At 46.2% G+C, this 21,326-nt stretch overlaps 2 protein-coding genes across 2 annotated transcripts in view; one reads left to right on the forward strand and one right to left on the reverse strand.

The window, feature by feature from the left end:
• Positions 1–4,935, forward strand: part of LOC5667661 (ecdysone-induced protein 74EF) — a 35,741-nt gene extending 30,806 nt beyond the window's left edge. Inside the window, exon 2 of the mRNA XM_001687781.3 lies at positions 3,862–4,935. Coding sequence (XP_001687833.3) covers positions 3,862–4,084 — 223 coding nt within the window. The 3' untranslated portion in view covers positions 4,085–4,935. The remainder of the gene's footprint in view (positions 1–3,861) is intronic.
• LOC1269345 (HEAT repeat-containing protein 5B) overlaps positions 1–21,326 on the reverse strand; it is a 69,142-nt gene that overhangs the window by 24,957 nt on the left and 22,859 nt on the right. The window lies entirely within an intron of this gene.

The raw sequence follows: 21,326 nt of genomic DNA on the forward strand, positions 1-21,326 counted from the left end.
CCTGCCATCCGTGGCCGTGCCCGTTACGGCTGAATGCTGCGGAAGGCGAAAACGACACCGTTAGCGACGGCCGCATCACTAACCTTAGGGCGCCCGGCTCCGCCACAGCCGCAGTTAAGCCGGCTTACGCGCGGAGCCGTGCCGAGAAAGTGTGAAACAGTGGTGACGGCTAATCGTCGTTCCCCGCGTGCCGAAGAAATTGGGACAGAACGGAGCCACTGGGTCAATCGCACCGACTCACCGACTTATGCACGGGACGCTTCGTAGTGTGGGGTGCCATTTTGTGCGAATCGGTTTCATTTTTCGGTCTGAGGCTAATGAGCTTTACTTTTCAACACCACGCTCGCCCCCCACGGCTGCCAAAAGGCGGGCGAAAAGCGAAAATGTTTCCAATTTTGTTTTCATTGCCGTGTTTGCTCATGCTCGGGGTTTTTCTCTCCGCTGCCTTAAAGCCTTTTACAATCCCGTTTAAAGTAGTTTATGTATTAGTTTGCAAGATTGGAAAATAAACAACAACATGCGCGATCGCAACCTCAGACGCAACGGATTGGCTGCTGGCTAAAGCTACTTCCGATGTTACTCGCTAACCAAACGACCTCTGCCACCGTAACTGCAGCCCGTGGCGTGGCACAAAGCAGCATGAGCGGAGTTAGAGAGCAAGAGCGAGGGGAGAAGAGACCCCCCTCCCCACCGGTCGGTAAACTGCACTGATTATGCAAACCGTCAATCATGCGGCCTGCAGCAGCTGCAACATGCCAAATCGTTCGATCAGTAGCCAGCCTCCCAGCGCGAAGGAAAGCACTGACTCCCGTGTCTGGTCTAGCTACCTTGAGCCGGAGGACGCAGTGATGGCGGTAAGAGTGGCGCTGCCACGAAACGCAACGCGATGTTGTAAAAAACTGTCGATGGATTAGTCAGCTCAGTTCGTGACGCCCGTCCGTCCCCATGTCCGTCGCCGTCCTGTGCCGCTCACTCGGCTAGTGTGATCGGTAATTTGCATACCTGGCGTGAGCCTGAGCATGCAATAGCCAGCTTCTTCGCACAGTGCCACCTACCCTTCGGGTCACGTCAGCTGGTCGGAACAGGTAGTCTGGCGCTGGACGGACGCCACCACGTGAGCAGTTTTCCTCGCGCGATTAGACGGTTACGCGACACCTCAACGGAGCCCCCCTGCCCGCACTCATTAACCGTCCGCAATGAGCAGTTTCGAACCACTTTCCTTCGCGTGGTCCGGCTGCTGCTGCTGCTGGGGTTCATGGTCCGTCCATGAAAAGTTGGCCGAAGATCGTTGCACGTCTAGTGTAGTGTTGGGCGAGCGAACGGTTTGATTTGAAGCACGGTTTTGAAGAAGCCCATAACCGCTCGATAAATGCAGCCAATTGCGATCGATGGCCGTCCACTATGTTACACAGTTACACCCACCCAAACGCTCTCTGAGGTAGCTTGAGCGTGGTAGGCGCGATAGTCAATTAGCCATTATCCGAAGCGTCAAGTGACCCTTCTTTGGCAGCCACTCGTGGTGTGGTGTATGGGGCAGTAGTATTACCACCACGACAAGTGATTTTTCAACCCCCTCCCAAACGGGTCCGTGTTCCGTCGCTCGAGATCCAGTCAATCACACGCCACTTCGCGATCAGCATCCAGATCGAGAAGGCTTGCGCCCGAGGCTGTAGGACGCGGTGCTCCGTGGCCGGAGCCATTCGATGTCACAATTCACTTTCACGCTCACGCGCAAAGGAAATTAATAATTACTTATTTTTGTGCGGTACAGCATCGGCAAACTGTATAAGTGATCAGCAGAAGGTGGTTGGTGTTCGGTTCTAGCTTCGGGCCGCTCTGTACGCCGTGGTTTAATTAGCCATGATCCAATTTCTTCCACACTACACAAGAAGAGTTTAAGCAAATAAAAATACAACTCATGCCGTGTATGCTTTCCTTTTGCACTTTGCTGTCCTTCGCTTGGCACATCCATTTATCAACCATTTTTTGACAGCGTTCAGTGTCATTGGAGTTAAAATCTTTAACAACCAATCGAGCTGGCCAGTCAGACAGCGATTCAGTTTTCCCTTCACGTGACTAAAATAACTCTTCCTTGTGTACAAACCAACAAAGACAGTAGACAGCTACGTTGCGCAGTGTGTGTAATTGATTCCCAACCAGCCGACGACTTTGTAAGAAAATAATTTAATCTCACAAATCGCAAAGAGCAAATCTCTCTGTTTCGAATGTTTCGGGCTCGTTGTGTTGTGTTGTGGCTTTGCTTGCAAATAAAAAATAAACACAACTCGCCTGCATACAAAAGGTCCTACCCAATGACATCGGTTTCGTGTGTCGGGTTTCAGCTTTTGTAACAATCATTTCACTGTTGGGAGGTGTTTCTTTTTTTTCTCTCTCTCTCTCTCTCTCTCTTAAACAAACCTTCAGATGCAATCAGCTTATGTTTCAAGGGATTGCGATGAATCATACACCTGTACCGCCCGCGGGCGGACACCCGAATATTTTCAGCAACCGGTCGGAAAGTACGAAAAATAATCACCCGTCCGTCAGATGGATGGAGGCTTTTGTCATCGTTACCAACGATGGTCATCGTCACTGTTCAGGGTCGGTCAGCTGCAAACAACGTTGGCAACCGCAAACTTTTTACTCCCAGACGCATCCTTTGCACGCGGCCCCACTACGGCTGCCCCTCCTGTGCGTCGGTTGTGCGCAATTTGTCAATGCAATATTACCGATCAACCTTTTCCGTGCTTGCTCGCCACAAACAAATCACGCTTTGACATTCTTCCCAAGGTCCGCGCTTGAGTGTGCCTGTGCCGTGTGATGAAACCTTCACAGGGAGCACGCAAAAAACCAATCGAAATCTTCCATCCGTGCGGTTGCGGTAGAGGGAAAGGATAATTTCTTAATTAAAACAACAATGGGATGCTCACGTTCAGCATTCCCCTCCGAGCGGGGGGCGAGCGATCAAACATGAAGGATGATATCTACGAGCGGATATGTCTAGCAATTGACTGTGTACGCTGATGTCGATCAGCGCAGCCAATAGATGAACATGGGAATCGCGCTCGACTAAATTGCCTTCGGAGCAGCGGTGGTAGAAGGAAAAAACTGCTCCTTGAATCCACACTCCCCTCCAATGATGTCGGCGCATCCGCGTCAGCAAGATTACGCGTTCGACATGATCTTCGCCATTGGGACACATCAACAAACAACACACAAAGCAGCCCCACCGTAATGAAGACGACAGAGTTAGCATTTACACGCTAGCTACGCCATACGTCTAATGATCAAATATTTAGACGCTCATCGACGCACATTGCTGCTCTTGCCTGGTGGGGTGGCGATCTAGCGTGACCGTTCGATTAACATCCAGCGGGCCAGCCAGAGCGGGCAAGCCACATTACATAGTTGGGCAACGATGAATAAAGTTCACACTGTCGGGGGTCAAACCCTTCGCGAACCGATCGGCTGTCCAGAGACGCATCCACATGTGTTCCGGTTGATGGGAAACTCCGGTTCATGAATCACAGGCGTACAAAACGATCTAATGATCAAGATTTTTTTAAATGCCAGCTTGCAATCTGATTAGAAGTATATAAAAAAGGGACTTATGCGAACAAGTTTTATGTTTATTTTTGTTTCTTGAAGTTTAACTACTAATTCCTGTTTTAATCGACCTTACTGGTTGTTTTCCTTGTAACACATCAGGCGATTGTTTTCCTTTCTTGTTATCCTGGCTGCATTTACCTTTCAGCCAAATCGCGCCAGCAAACGGCCAAACTACTTTCCCAAACCCACCCAAACCCAATGTCACCGGTTTCTAATCTGTTTGCTTTTGTTTTCTTTCCCCTTCTTACGCAGATACATCACTCCGACGACGCTGCCGCAGGTGATTGCACCATCGAACAAATCCACCAGCACCGGCATATCGCAGAAGCTGCGCGACCTGGCGACCTCGGCCGGTTTGCTCACTGCCAAACCGCGGCCACCGCTGAAACCGGTCATCAAGACGCGCGGCTCCAACAGTACCGAGTTCCCGAAAAAAGTCACATTCAGTGCTTTTGCAACCGTGCAGGTTGTTTGAGAGGACACGCGGAGGGAAGGGAGCAAGACGGGGGGACATCTCCGCCCCGGATCAGCACACACACACTCCAGCACATCATCGTCACCGTCATCCCGCACCAGCACTGGCGTCATCTCATCCCGAGGACTCCACGCCCGAAACAACCCACAGAACGGAATATCAACTATTTCTACCGCAGTGTGCCAGCGCACCATGGAAATAGTTTCGTTATTCTGCACCCCCAAAAAATCGACCCGCAGCCCGCAGACCACACAACGAAATGAGCAAAAAACCAAAAGATGTATAGCTAAACCCTCTGTGGTGAGAGTTGGATTAGCTGGACATGCATCCTGTGCGTAGTGATGAAAAGACTGTTTTTTTGTTGTTTTTGCCTCCTCTAACATACTCTCACACATCCTCACTTGAGTTTGACGTTTGCTACTAGTAAGCGTGATGTGGCTGGTAGTCAAACAGGCCAGAGAAAAACGAGCGCAAAGTCTGCACCTAACTCGATCGCAAATCGATCGCGGTAGATGCGTGCCGCGCAGATTGGCTCCTTCGGAACCGACGCGTTACATCATGCGCCAACCTGGACGGGCACCGTACCCTTTCAGACCGGACTGGCTCTGCTGCATGGCACTATCAGCAGCAGGTTACACGGTGCAATCGATCGTTCGATCGCGTTTCGCGCCACTTGTGTAGCAATTTGTGATGTGTTGTTTTTTTTTTCCTACCACTCTCCTCTCTCTGAGCTTCTCTCGGTTGCCCCGTAGACCTTTTTTCTTCCTAATTTGTCCCAGTCTGCAGCTAATCTTCAACATACTGTTCGGCGGTGTAGAATGTAGTGTAGCACCAACAACAACAACAAAAACTGAACCAATGAAACAATCGACGAAAAACTAAAGGCATAAAATTAGCTGAGATTAGCGAGCAGGCAAGCGGACTTGGGTAGTGATCTAATCTACGGCAAACGTTGTAAATCGTAGCCGTTACACTGGCTCATGTTGATGTGTGTGTGTGTGTTTTTTTCTCTCGTTTTTACATCGTGCAAGATATGAGATACCTTCTTCGTGTAAATGAACAGCTTTTTTTATTATACACATAAACAATCTCCAGCCAAAAGCCATCAAACTATTCGACATCTTTGCGTTGGTTTAGCAAGCGAAGCACAATTAGAACCAAATAAAACGCACCAACCAATGGACCGCATCCAGCAGCATCTAGTCGGCATACGGGTTGGGCAAAGTTAGTAGGACAACAATTTTGCACAACCAGATCGAGATAGGAAAATGAAATCTTGCGACTGGAGCAAAACTCGAGCACTTCCCGCTCGCAAGGCGCTACGCGCAGCGAACAATTAGATCAATTAAAGATAACAGGAAACTGACGATCGATATTTTTATTGGGAAGCATGCATGGGTGGAAAAAAACGGTGAACTACTCCAACCGAACCATTTCGAACGCATCCGCGCGGTCCACGATGAACAACCAACGGGCATTTTGAAATGGAACCAGGTTCACCGAATACACCGTGACGCAAAAAGCGAAGCACAGCGATTGATCGATCACCCAATTATTGGAAACGCGCATTCGGTGCGATTGGGCAATTTATGTGTGTGATCTACTGCCCTTAATGTTGCAGCATTGTGTCTTGGGACCGTTTCCAACCCAAAGTGATTTGTCCGTTGTCATAAAATCGGAAGCCATCAAAAGTAGAATCGAGACGACAGATTGTTTGATGAGGTTGTAAAAGTGTGACAACTCTTCGCACGCAGCAGTTGTGACATACAAATTGAAATAGCGCTCGGAGAAAGCTGATGCGTCTTAAGGTCTTACCGTAAACAGGCGTTTGAGATTTGAGTAGAGTTTTTATCGTAAAATATTCTAAATAAGGTTGAAACTCACATTCCATAATGCATCTGAATGCACAATCCTCCAAAGCATCACCACACATTCGCGTGGGCCTCTGTATACGAGCTGCTGCTACTCAAAATAACAACACAACGATTTGCAACATAATTAGCTTTAAATCGTCGTTTAAATTAGATGACGCAATCATCCTCCGCCAGATGTGTTTTCCCAGCAACTTACCCATTACCAAACTGATTCCGATAGGTAAACAAAAAGCGCAGAAAAAAAAATCACAAAATGAACTAATTCCAAACACAAACGAAGCAAAAGGGTGAACTCCAAAAAAAAACAATCAAATAACGAACACACAGCTTACGCACTGCACAGCGTACAAACGCGGGCGAGGGTGAAGCAATAGCGTAAGCGATAGTGGGCCAAGCAAAAGGAAGTGAAGCCGACGATTAAAACCCTATTATCTCTCACGGTTTTATTTTATGTAAATACTAATCTACACTAAGCAGAAGATAACCGCTTGATAATCGTGTGCAGTGGGAGTCGAGGCGCCCGAGGGCACGGCTCAAAGCCGTTTGCCGTCTTGCGCCTTTCCCATGTGTGTAGTAGCTGTGTAGTAGAAGTTAGCAGAAGCGGCTTCCGATTCCGTGTAATAACACTGTCTGTAAAAACAAAGCAAAAACTAAGCAGCGTTCACTTACGTGAGCGTATTTGAAATAAAACTGAAAATATTTCAAGTGGCTACAACTGAAGATCATGTGTGTGTGTGTGTGTATATATATCGCCTATCGCCTCCAAACATCCGAACATCTCAAGCGCCCCCAAACTTGTTCGCCCCAACGTCATTAGCTTCCAAACCGTGTGAGTGTATGTCAATCGTGTTCCGCTTCCCTTTCCACTACAGTTTTGTACACGAGAGCAACCAACAACCGTTTCGTATTACATCCATCAAGATGTCATCACGCTAAACGAATCGCGTTTGCGTCGTACCACCTGCCACACGCCGCGAGGCTCGTCGCGCATACGCGTCCCATGTCCGGATATTAATATTCATAATCTGCGTACCGCTTTTATTTTGCGTAATCTACATTTACCCCTAGCGTGTCCCAGCGCGCCCGCGCGCCCCTGTGTGTGTGTGTGTATGTGCCAAACCGCCCGAAAGCTGTAACCGAAAACTTCCCCCAAACAACCCTAAACCGGGCAAAGATGTTTCGGATGGTGCAATGACATTTGGAAGAAACGCTCGAAGCGTAAATTGTGCTGGAAACAACGATGACCAAAGTAGCAGTGGAGTGGGTGATATTATGCTTTCAATACACATATCCCTATCCTTTTCCTCTTGGCAGCACGGGGCATGCGCTGGTGATCACCGTCCAATTGCACACTGTTAGTAAGGTTGCCATACCAACACCACGAAAAAAAAAACCACTACTCTAGCTGCACATACTACTAACGATCCATTGCAGAGGTTTCTCGGCATATTTGCTAAGCGTTTCGGGGTCTTGAAATCTTCAAAGCGCTAAACCCAGCGATCCTGACCGGGCGGTTGCCATCGGTTGCCAGGGCGTGCAAAAACGCAACCACAGAGACACAATCACAGCCACAGTGGTAGGAAAAATGGTCGCTCGGTATGCACATGCCCGCGGGGCGTATCATTACACTTGTTCCAGTGATCTTTTCACCAGTGATCCAGTTTTTTTCTTCCTCTCCTGCCATTACGATTTCTGCTCCCAACCTGCATGCAAAGGGTACGCGAGAAGAGAAAAGCATAAAAAACACACGTACACACTGATCGCAAAGCGGTTCGTACAGTTCGCACGGAACGCCGATCGCTAAATAAGAGGGGGACGGGGGGGGGGGGGGGATTTGGACGGCATACAGTCGCACAATCGTTGGACGTACCGTGACTGTGCGGACTAGGGGAGATGTTTAAAATTTTGGCAGTTTTCTTACGATGACTTCAGCCGCCCTTCCGACGGTACACCCCAATTCGAAACGGCCAGGCAGGGAATGGCATCGACCGTTTGCTGATGAGTTGAGCAGTGCAACCTTCGTCATTTTTGCTGCAATAATGGAAAATGGACCAATGTACTGGGCTGTGTATTATGCCATAATAGCTTCATCATTGAGGTCAGCTGTAAGCTAGATGTTATTACATGTGCAGATTGGAAAAAATGGGCTTAAACGGTTGGTGACGATCAGGGAAGATTCGATAGGTTCGATGGTTTACGGTTTGTGTATGTTTTTGATTTATTCTAAATCTGTCCCCAGATTTAAGTTATCTTTGCTGTCTTACCGTTTGACAGGATTCAATGTCTTTGTACCGTTATGGTTCAAATTACGGACAGCTTCAAATTCCGGACATTCGGCTTGTTTTTTTTTTCGAATATCTTCATACCCAGTCCCTGTACATGCTGCTTTTTAATTTTAGATATTTGCCGTGATGTACTAGACTAAATTAAAAATACGTCTGATAATGTGTGATGATAACAAGCAAACCACGATATTTGATGGATGTATGTGACAAATGCATTGATGGCCGAACGGGAAAACCCGTCAATTCGCGTAGCATTTCTTCGGTTCTATGCATCTACGATTACAAGCGAAAAACAGCACCCAAACCCCGATGTATTTAAAAGACCATCGTTCTGTCGGTCTAGCAGGACACCAACATCCAGAAGAAAGTGTCCAGACCTTTAAAAAATTAAAAAAGTAGAAAAGGTGTAGTGTGTGTGTAAATTTGAATTTTGAGGCTGTCCGGAATATGAATCAAATCGTCCGTAATTTGAAACATGAGCCCAAAACTGTCCGGAATATGAATCAAAATATCGTTGCGGTTTTATGATATTTTGCATTGTTTCTAGTTAAATTATTGTTTTTTTTTTTTAATTTTTTTGTCAAATGTGGAAGGTTTGCTTTAGTATATAGAATAGAATTCTAAGCAATACGGTATACATCTCACCAATCTATACAAATTCTAGTGTTTGTCTGAATCTCAATAAACTATGAAGTCTTCAGTCCCTGTTAATGTTTTCTTGTTAAGGTCCATGTCGACAAGAGTATTTTTAAAACAAAACCTTCTAGTCCTTCAATCCTGGGTCCGTAAATTCTCTACATGGTGTGCTTCTAACGGTTTAGTCCTGTGTCCTGAAAAATGTTCTGTCGTGTCTTTCTTCCGATCCTCTACAAGTATAACTCATGCTTATAGTGTCTGTGATGCCCCTATTCCCCGTGTGTCCTTGTCTAAGGATCTTGGCGCCTTCTTTGACCCGAGTCTCTCATTCAAAGATCACACGGACTATGTCATCAACAAGGCCAACAAAAGTCTTGGTTATATTTGTTGCATGTCCAGTGAAATTCGTGATCCTTTTTGTCTTAAGTCCCTTTATTGTTGTTGGGTCCGTTCCGTACTAGAATATGCCTGTGTCATCTGGTCTCCTGTCCAACTATCTCTGCTCCCAAGGATTGAGAGGATCCAGAGACGTTTTACAAGGATCGTATTTCGTAGGTCGCTGGGTCATCACTCTATTCCGCTTCCTTCGTATGACGATAGATGCACTCTATTAGGCCTTGCCAAGTTGGAGCACTTCAGGCTTCTTTCGTTGCTGGCATATTGCTAAATTCGAGTGATACTCCTTCCCTTCTATCGCGCTTACATTTGTATGCACCTTGTCGCACCTTACGTTATCGTTTTCGTCTCCAATTACCTATATGTCGTACACGTTTTGCTCGCAATGAGCCTTTTTGTAAGAGCTATGTCGTCTTTTAATAGTACTTCAGATCTGTTCGATATCCACCTATCCTATCCTGTCTACCGATCCCGTCTTCGCTCCTTTTCCGTACCATAAACTCCTTCCAACTCCTTTGCGAATAATTGTATACTACAGTCAGTAAGCACTATTGCTGTAACCCAACGTGGCCGAGCAATTAATACAATAAAATAAATAAATAAATAAAATAAAACGTAGCTAGGTTGGTGTGGATTTAAAAAAATAAAATCATTCCTAAAAAAAACAATATCTTCCTCCAATTGCCATTCCTTGACTACGACCTTTCATTCAACACATATCACAGGTCTGCGAGTTTCAACATAGATTCATTCACTGTTTACGCATCTCTTGTGAAGTGATCAGGTGTTTGTATTTGTTAGAAAACGTGAAAAATGGCTAAAAACCTTCTCGGAGCAGCAAAACGGTACAACGAACCGGAATCATGCCTTACCCGCACACACGAGCACACACACACACATTCTGGTCCGGTACGCCAGACCGTGCCCGGATGCGTACTTGTGCCACGGTTAGTGTGGGACGCCGTGTGCGTCGCTAAAAACAACTTGTCACTCAAGATAGCTCTTCACTTTCTTCTTGCCCAAAGCCGTGCGCCATCCATCTGCCGAAAGAATCTGTGCGGTATCAACAACATAGACCCGCACGGCGACCACTGCGAAAGGGAAACACCGGAGCGGCCCAAAGCGAGCTACGAAGCTGGACAGCCGTTGCCGTTTCCAGCGAAAGAAAAAAAAAACACACACACAGTCGGTGCCTCACACGACCTCACCGCTTGGCGGCTCTGCTGGGCTCGTGCCTTTGGCCGTGCTTCATCGTTGCTGCTGCCGGTCAAAAACCGGTCGTTTTATTGATCCTCAGTTTTCGCTTTCGTTCGCCTCGGCCACCCGGGCTTTGTGGTCCGGACCTGGACTGCCGGACATGGTCATCCGCGGATGTCCAGTCAGTGAGCGGGAGCTGCACCGAAAGCTGCACCTTCGGCCGTGCGTCAGTTTTTGCTAGTAGCTCCCAACCACCGAAGCCGCACAGTGAACCTGTGCCAGTGTTGTGTTGAACGAACGATCTGGAGGCACACAGTATCATAGAAAATGGGGGTTTTAAATGTGTCTCTTGCATCGATCACTTGTTGTGCTTTTGTGATGTATCCCGCGCCTTCCGATGAGTGCGTTAAAGGGTGTAAAAGGGGGAGGGAATGGAAATACTACTAAATCCGTAACAAGACTCAAAAACGGAAAGACTGGATAGAAAGAGAAAGAAAACCTCACCCGCTCGAGTGCGGAGTCGCAAACGGCTAGGTGAGTGAGTTAGCGTAAAACAACGACACAGGGCAAGACAGCACACACACGCACAACGCCTTCCGTTGCTGTTCGATTGCCAATTTGGTACATCTACTATCACTTCTACTTTTGGAATGTAGGTTAGCTGAAGCCCGCTGCTGCCCATCGGCTGCCCAGCGCTTGATTCCGGCTCCGGTTTCCAGGGTCATCGAACGGTTGATCGATTTCTGATGGATTTTCGAGCTGCCTGGTGGCTTCCAGCTGAATCGTTCACCCAAAACTGGGGTGATGAAGGGATGGGTCAATAGGGAAGCTTGCCCGGATCGTGGATTGTCAACTGGCAACTGGGGTCACGCGTGCGGTGCGAACTAATTAATCACCCGTTGGTCTTTGGTGCATGGTTCGTCTTCCCGAGTACGTGTTATCATTATTTCTGGGTCTGTACAAGAAAAATAAAACGGAATGAGAAATAATTCCTCTCAATGAATGGTGAATCAGCTATCTTCCACAGATGAATAGTTGGAGAAGTTAAGAACTTCACCAAAAAACCACCGGATCACTTCACAGCTTCACACCAATCGTCTGAATCGCACGCAATGAGGGTATGAATGAAACATACAATAAATAGCAAACTTACTCCGGATTCAACCAACGTCCATCCAAATTTGTCATTCCCCAGTGTTCGTGCCCTCAAGAGAGTCATACATCAGCTCTTTCGCTGACGATGACAAACTGTTCTGTTCTAGGAATTTGCCCATCCGCCACCGCAAGATTGATGGTTTCGTCCGTTCCTCTAATGAGGCTCTTTAGATAAACGGAAAAAAGCACTACGGTTTGCGGTTTCACGTGCATGACCCCATGTCCAGTTTTGAAAGTGTCTCTTTTTACTGTGGCAGCCAGCGAGAATGAGAATGTTCTGTTATGAAAAATGCTTTAAAATTGGTGTTTTGTGTACAGCACAAAATGAACAAGAAACCACACGCATTCCAAATTTTGTACGAACTCTTTAGCTTTTCAGCGCAAACGGCGGCTCAGACTCTATCGCGCGCGCTCACAGTGTACCGCCAAATGGGTCCAAATTCGAGTGCATTTCTTCCACTTTTCTCACACATTTGGCGTTATGTAAAATATCACACTTGCCAACTTGCCACCGAGGCGAACACGTTTGCATAAATAAGTGATTCCAGCTCGCACGGACTGTATGTTCGACTGTCGGGCGCCCCTCCGAACAACGCATTCCTGCCAGCGCAGTGTGCTGCTCAGCACCTTTTTCTCACCCAAACCTGTCAACTCCGTCAAAGCGGCAGGTTCAGCGGCGCAACAACGGCAGGCCCGAAATGCATATCATTTCCAATTTTAAGTAACGAGAGCGGTTTTCGTTACGAATTCAAATTCTTTTGCTTCTTCGCTAGCGTTTTGTGTGCAATTAGCAGATCGTTGGTAATGTACCGTGGCGCCCGGTAAGCCTCCGCCAAATGCTTCGATCACGAAATGGCACTTGTGGCGAATGAGCTTCAAACGTCACGAAACGCGTCCCGGACGGCATGTACCACGAGGGCGAGTGTTAAATAGTTGGAGACCGAATTCCAAAGAAAAAAATGACTCAACGCTCACGTGTGTCACGGTTGCGCAGTAAATGGTAGGGGAAAGCGGGGCAAAATGGGCATGTGGGGCAAAATGGGCACCCTCTATTTAAGCATTATTTCACTACAAAGCTACTTTCCAATGCTCAAAATGTATTCATTAGAGTGTTTTATGAACACCATGTAAGTTTCATAACCCTAACACAAAAAATAACCAAGAAAAGTGCAAAATAAGGTTTAGTAGCATATTGATGTAATTTTTGTCACTTCGAAAATAAGCTTAACCCAGTGTCACAGGGATGCGTTGAAGTTGTAAATGATATATTCTTAAAGATATGATTTTTCTATATAATTTGTCTGAAGAAAGCAAGGCGATTGAATGCGTATTTTTACTAATATAACAAAAAATACAAAAATGCTTCATGTGGGGCAAAATGGGCAGTTACGCTTGGGGCAAAATGGGCAGATGCTTTTGACATACGGCGCTTGGTGAGGCTATGGTGTTGTATTTGTCGCCTCAATAATGATATCAGGCACAGATTAAAAACATTCGATTTTGTAGATTGAACCGTGTAAAAACTGTTTTAATTTTGATAACATATTTTTGGAAGAATTTTAAGGGCTTTCCTGACCAGCAAAACAAAAGATAGAACGAAAATACAATTCACGAAACGGTGCGCAAAAGCATAGACCATTACCTAAGCGCAGTTGTTGTGGCCCATTTTGCCCCAGTGTTTTGACGTTTCACAGTTTGTTTACATATGCCCATTTTGCCCCAGGGCTATGCCCATTTTACCCCGCGTGTCAAAAATGCTTCTCGTAAAACATCAATTTTTATTTTACATTATTTTCATGTTTTTAAGTTGTTTTCATTCTATGTGGCAATTTAAATCCATAGATAAATGGTGGAGGCATGCAATAATGAAAGAAAAATTGTGTTTTGTGGCATATTCATAGGAATATCCAGTAAACTGCTTAACATGCCCATTTTGCCCCGCTTTCCCCTACCATTGTACGATCGTTATTTAGCAGGTGGATCATCGTTTAATAATTTAGTATAAAGATTTCGGGTTCAGGGATGTTTAGAATAGAAGGATTTACATTATTGACATTTTAAATGAAATGCAAATCATTACAACAATGTGAACAAAACTCTGTAATTTAACTTTCCTCGTGCAAATTAAATTACAAAAAGTAGGAAGCGTCTAGAAGTACTTAACCCTGCAACGGACACCATTTTTACTACCGACAGACGACTGTGCTGCCGGAGAAAGAATTGCGCAAGCCGCCAACAGTGATTGCCAGTAGACAAATTGTTTTTAGCCCCCTATCAATATCTTTCTCTCTTTCCTCCCGCCTATTCATACCCTAAATGAAGCTGCTCCGGGACACGGAAAATGGATAATCTGTACCGCCGTGCGCACTATTCCTATCGGCATTCCACACGCACTTTTGACGGCGGCCAAATTGCATGGTCAATACCGCTTCCATGCGTGTTTCAATGCGCCACCGTATTACCTCAGCATTAACCACTTACGTCCATTTTTCCTGCACAGCATCAAGCTTAATTTACGAAAATCGAGGCCAATGAGTATGCCGTGGAACACGGCCATTGCATAACCCTTGCTCGCGAACGCTCAGTTTTCCGGCACCGGGCCACACTGGCGCGGTGTGTTATCAGTGCATTCCTGGCAGGCGGAAAGAGTTAAATTAACTTGTTATTTGATAGGTGGTTTTGTGTGTAAGTGTGTGTGTGTGTGTGTGTGTGTGTGCTCTCTTTTCATTCATTTCCTTTCAGTGCGTACGCATGAAAGCAAACTAATGATCAATATGTGTGTGTTTTTATTATTTAAATTGTATGTTAGGAAGATTTTATCAATGTTATGTTAGGAAGAGAAAAAATACATTCAAAAACAAGAACACAAAAATCTTCAACCGATTCAACACATTTCTAGCTTTCCTGTTGAGAGAGGTGCAGAGCTTTGCTTATGCAACTGCAAGCCGGCAACTTCCTTCGCTTTCGGTAAAAACGGATATCTAGGGGTTCGTCGCTTCGAGTCTTTCGTGTTTTCGCCACCATCCAGTCCAATTCGAACGAGACTTGCGGCCCCAGTTTAACCGGATGCCGGGTAAGCTCCCGCTAGCATTAGCACTTGTGCTGTAAAACTGTTGCTGTTACTGCTGCTGCTGCTGCTGCTGCTGTTGCTGCAACATTGTATTGGAACGGCACGTTAATTAACATCTCCGGTGTATGTATTTGAAGTTAGTATTTTCACATACTAGCCAGTAAGGTATAACATAACGCTACTAATTATGTTGCATCGTTATGCTAAAGCAATGCGGCAAAACATACAATCGTTTCAAAAAACATACTTTTACTTTTACTATTTTCCCTGTCTCACCCTCTCTCTCCTTCTACCAGAGTTAATAACGGTCAGTTTTACTGTTTGGTATTAGTTTTCAGAAAATGGCCAAAACGATCATTATCATTAATTAGCAAACGAGAGGCTTGTTGTCTTACTTTTCTGCGGTGTGTGATTTCTTATCAGCCGTTTATTACAAAACGCTGCGACATTTTGCTTCCTTCATCCTATTTCTTCTGTGAATGTTAATATATCCATTAAAATAAAACATCTCCTCGCTATGCGAAGCTACACAAGACAATAATCAAACTCATCCAACAGGGAGAAAGTCATAGGTCAACCTAATCAAGCCGCGTGGCGTGTGATTCGTTTTGCCATTGCTATGCACACGATTATGCACGATCTGATCGTTGGCTAATTTGTAGCCGCGCGAAGATCCACTGATAAGACCAGGGAGCCGACTTTCGCCTTCCCCCACCCCAGTAACCCAGGCAGTGCCATTTCTCGCACGGCTGCAAATCCTGTCCCCTGTCTGCGGATGACGTGAGCATGTCGCATAATTCACCTTCGCCGAACGGCCAATGTGGAAAAGCAGCCAATCCGGACACACGAGAAACCTTCATCCCGTACCGCAGGCTGCGACGGTCCCTGGTCCCATGGTCCGTAATCGCGCAAAAGGTGGCGGTTATTTTTTTTTGTGTCTAATATTTATCATATTCGATTTCACCTTCTCCGTGGTACGATCGGTGTGTTTTGGCCTTTTCCCATCGGTGAGCCCGGGTACGTAGCCGCGACCTGACGGCGCGAAGGATTAGCGAGCCAGCAGTGCAGTTACGTGAGTGCATAATCCAACCGTACCGGCATTGCCGTACGCGTTTTCCTTCCCGATCAAATGGATCCTGCAGACGGCTTCATTCAAACGCTCGAAAAACGCTCATCCCATGAATTTCAGGTGAATTCCTTCCTACACATCCGAAGCATTCCCTTTCGGAAGCCAACTGCCGGGACGACTTTGGTTGCTTCGATCGCTGTCGCACATACTAGAAGGGCGGCAGGCAGAGAGAAACGCAACCACGGTAGAGAAAACAGGAGAGATAGCGAGCGAAAGAGATAAGGAAAAACCGATCATAGCTAGCTAACGTACCCACCACCGTACGGCCCCCGGTGACCGGTCAGTGAATTAGAAAGTCATTGAACTGCCCACGGTGCGATGTCTCCCGGTGGGCCCTTGCCGGCACCGGGACCGGAAGGAAGGAAAGATGAGGCAAAGATGCTGCCTCTGGATATGCGCGAGCTAAAGGAGCAGGGGGGCGGCAGGGATCCCGGCGACGGTGCAGACGCTGGCAACGACAGTTTGCACGCAGCCAACGGCTTTTGGGCCGGCCAGCAGCTCCAGTACGAATGGCCCCCGAGGGCTCCCATCGCATGGCACTCCGCGGAGAAAGGAGTCCTACCGCTATCGGCGTAAGAGAGTGAGCCTGCTGGGGTTTTTCCCCTCTTCTTCGTTTTGTTTCGTTGCAGGGGAAGCAGCAACATTGGCCATTGGCGGCTGTCACTTGAACGGGACCGTGCCAGTAACTTTACATCGGAACTTCCTGATCGCTGCACCTCGATCGAGGATGGCTTACAAATTATCAAACACCTGGCAATAACTCCTGGTGAAGTATGAGAGCTGGAAGGCAGTTTGATTTGCAACCATTTCGAATTTCACTTTGCAACGAAATGTAGCATAGCTTTGAAGAAAAAACGATGCACTTCATGCGTGCAGAAGCATACACTCGATTAACACACTCAACAGCAAATAAACGCATTGTACCGTGATACATCATTGTTGCTTGTACTGGTGTACGATGTTCCGATTGCAATCAACCAAGCTGCACTTATCGTGCATGCCACAGGGAAATGTTGATAAATCGATCGGAAACTGTGCAGCGAAAATTTCCCTGTTCGAGAAAGCGATTACAAATCCGTGTTCGAACATCAAACGGCCTGGCCGATTGGCCTGGCCGCGGAACCATTCACCAGGAAGCAAACGCTAGAACACATTCAAACCACCACCGCTGCACATACATTTGCCCCGTTTGCCAAGCACACACGCGGGATGATGGCACACACCACCCCAACCCCCCCCCCCCTCCCCCCCGTCACAAATGCGGCAAACAATCGAAGCATTTGTTCGCATGACATCACACACCCGGCACCCGGTTTGTGTGTTTTGGTAAACATTTCGGCACAACCTTGAATCCATTTCCTTCACCGCGCTATCGCGCTCGCGCTTGCCACCTTCATGCTTTGCGTAATGGAAAAATTAAAACGCTTGCGCAACGCGCATGCGCATGCGGTGTCACCGAAATGGAAATGCACTGCGCGCAGGTACACGACCATTTGCGCGCGCTGCTCGACGGGAAGTCTAATTAACGGCTGCCCAGTAATCAGGATGATGGTTACGCACGAGCGTTGGTGTGGTGATATGCAGCCGGCGCATGTCGTCGACGGGTGGCTATCGATACTCTGCCCTACCCGGCCGTCCAATCGACAAGGGAATCGGACGTGAGGCGAATTCGGTCACCGCTAAACGGTAGCAGATCTAATTTGGCAATCGCATTATGTTAAAGCGCATCGCGCTCTCCGCAAGGTGCCGAGGTTGCGTCAAAGCAGTTGCACGTTGCAAAAATTGCACATCGTGCGTGTGTAAGCTCAGCAGGTCGCAGTCGGTTACAACTCAAATATAAAAAAAATAACAGATTAATTATTTTGTAAATTTGAAGCGACTTTTTTTAGTACACATTTACACATCGTTTAGTTTTTTTGAAGAAGAAAATGCAAATAAATATAATTGCTATTGTAGATATTATAATGATTATATATACAATTCGCATTGGGTGTTTAATTAATTGTTAACTACTATCTGGGCAAGAGCAATAGTTTATTATTAATCATTATGATTTCATATCGGAATATCGGCACAAACATAGCATTTGGCGTACAAAAGACCTATATTCTGCCACCTCTGAATTCTCGGCTAGTAAGACAAATTCATTCAACAGCACGAGCAAAAAAAAGGCCATAATGCTTGTGCGGTGGTGCCACCATACCGTTGGCCACATTCGCTCTCAAATTGACCCGGAATGTGTAGTCCCATAAATGGACTGCTTCCATCCCGGTGGGCGATTATTTAACGGGCAAAGTACTTAGGGCATTGTAGCATAACTTCAGCACGCAACAGCCATAGACAGCCAAAGTGCAGCACACGCACGCCTGCCGCCCTAAACATTCCTTCGCCTACACTCACACTGATAGCACGTACCACATTTCGCTCCGCTTTATTTCCGTTTTGTGCACTTATTTTCGCAAATTTCGATCTGGTTCTATCATTGCACTGTGTTTTGATTATCAGTTGTGCAAGCCTCAATAAACTGTTCATATACTCAAGTGCTCAAAGCCTGTATAAGTGATATAAAGTGTATACTCCTTGGCGCGGTGAGCCTGTTGAATCGTCATGGCTGATCACTGTTTGACCTGCGCCCGTGCTTCGTCATCCGAGGAACTTACTTACACTTGCGACGGCTTCTGCAAGCGATGGGCTCATCGTTCGTGTCTTGGTGTGAGTAGTGCCGCAGTCAAGGATCTCATCAAAGAAGATTCTCAAATTCTGTGGCTTTGCCACAATTGTTCGGAGAATCGCCGCAACGGACACTCAGTGATGATTGCTGAGCTAACGGCGGCACTCACCGATCTCAAATCTCAGCTGTCAGCTGAGTTCCAAACACGTATGGATGCTGCCGCGGAATCGCTAAAACGCACGATGCTATCCTCACTCGATCAACACACAGATACTCGTCCTGCTTCACACACTTCTACATTCACCATTCAACGCAAGACATCGACATCCAAAGCACCAGTTCTTTCGTCAACACCAGCCACCGAACTTAGCAACCCGGCAAAACGTCGTTTAATGGACCGTTCTCCGCCGTCCGTTGTCGCCACCTCTCCGCTTCTAAATGGCACCGCACCCATCGCCACTTCAGCTCATGCCACATTGCTCCTACCACCAGAAACGCCTAAATTCTGGTTGTACCTGTCGCGCTGCCGCCCGACAGCCACAATCTTAGAAGTGGAGACTTTCGTCAAGGAGCAAATCGGCATCGAGGATGTCACCGTTTTTAAGCTGGTGCCACTTAACCGCGATGTCCGCACTCTGACTTTCTCTTCGTTTAAAGTCGGTTTGTCGCCGGATTATAAGGAGAAAGCATTATTATGCTCATCGTGGCCGATCGGAACTGTCTTCAAAGAGTTCACGGATCGTAGGAATGCTCCTATTTCTACATTGTCGACAAATCCCCTGACCACTACCACTACAGCACCAACAAATACACACGTACCTGTCACCACAAACACTGATGTATCTATTCATATGGAAACAAACAACAACATTACTGCCTCCACCAACAACACTGCAGTCTCGACGTCACCTCCTCGATCATCACAGCAGCAATAGCAACACTACTTACACACTCGCACTCTAAATCTCCGTTAAAATTTTACTATCAAAACACTCGCGGTCTCAAAACCAAACTTTCGGATCTTCGCATCTCTCTCGAAGTTGCGAGCTATGATGTCATAATATTAACTGAGACATGGCTGGACGATTCGATTCCTTCATCCCTCTTCTGTGACCGAAAGTATACCGTCTATCGTTGTGATCGTTCAAGCGCTAACAGTACCTGCTCTCGCGGCGGTGGTGTACTCATTGCCTGTTCCGCTAAGCTCTTGTCGCTGCACATTGAAGTATCCCAATGCTCGTTAGAACTTTTATGGATTCAAATTAAACTGAACGGTCATTCACTCTTTGTTGGTGGTGTGTATTTACCTCCAAACCTCAGCTCGAATACTGACACGTTAGACTCATTCTTCAATACAATTACATTAATACAATCTCGCATGAAAGATAGGGATTTGTTTGTCTTATGCGGTGATTTCAATCAACCTGGACTATCGTGGTCTCAAAATGAGGATTATTTCGCACCGCTTGCCGTTAACCCTGCCTCATCCTACTTTATAGACGGATTAGCTGAATTCAATCTGCGTCAACTTTCAGGGGTCGTAAATATTTTTCGGAGGCAACTAGATTTAGTTTTTGTTAATGAGTTAGTGACATATTCATGTTCACCAGTTTCTTGTAGTATTGACCCTATTGTTAAATTAGATCATTATCACCCACCTCTGGAATTCGTAGTAAATGTTCCTTTACCGCATAATGGTAATAAGAGATAACAAATCTGAGTTGAATTTTCGGAAAATGAACTTAGAAAAATTTAGGGAAATCATAACCAACTCTGATTGGAATTTTTTAGAAATTAGAACCGATTCTCCCTCCACTGTGGACGTAGCGGTGGAGCAATTTAGTAATATTGTTAAGGCAGCTCTCCCTTTATGTTGTCCTCGTTCTAAACCCTCCTCTCGCCTTCCTTGGTATGATGCTACATTGCGGTCATTAAAGGCGGATAGGACACGTGCCCTCAAAAAACTCGGTTCAACTCCTTCTGAGTATAATCGTAGAGTTTTCAAATATGCCGCTTCTGCTTTTCGTATTTATAATCGGGCCAGTTATAGGTTGTATCTTGGAAGGCTTCAATGCATGTTATACCGTAATCCTAAACTTTTTTGGTCTTATGCCAAGAAGCGTCGTAATCCCTCTTCCCTTCCTACTTCCATGTCGCTCGGTTCGGTCACTACGGACAATGCTGCTGACACCTGTTCTCTATTCGCTGAGCATTTCGCCAATGGTCTGTCTAGACCGGAGAGTCAACCTTTGACAGAATCTGAGGGCATATGGCCTAGTTTAAACTCCGTCGCATGGGCTGAGGGTATTGTCAATGTTAATACAGTCTCTGAAGCTCTTAAAAAACTTAAGCCATCCTTCTCCCCTGGACCGGATGGAATACCAGCCTCGGTTTTAAAAAAGTCACCTTTTCTATTCGTCCCTCTATTGGTAAAATTGTTTAACCTATCTTTGTCCTCGTCTTCATTCCCTTTATTGTGGAAGCGAGCATGGCTAGTTCCCATTCACAAAAAAGGTAACCCGTCTGTCATTTCCAATTACCGTGGCATCTCAATACAATGCGCAATAACCAAGGTATTTGAGCATATTATCCATACCTATGTGTTTAAACTCACCTCTTCTACTATTATCCCTCAGCAACATGGCTTTTTTCCTAACCGTTCTACAACAACTAACCTTATGTCCTTCACCTCTTTCGTATCATCCCAGTTAGAGTCAGTTAAACAAGTTGATACTATTTATACTGACTTCAAATCTGCATTTGATCGTATTCCTCATTCCTTACTTCTAAATAAAATTTCACAACTTGACGTCAATAATCTTTTTGTAT

The sequence above is a fragment of the Anopheles gambiae genome, chromosome 2 (genome assembly GCF_943734735.2).
Source record: "Anopheles gambiae chromosome 2, idAnoGambNW_F1_1, whole genome shotgun sequence".
Taxonomy (NCBI): Eukaryota; Metazoa; Arthropoda; class Insecta; order Diptera; family Culicidae; genus Anopheles; species Anopheles gambiae.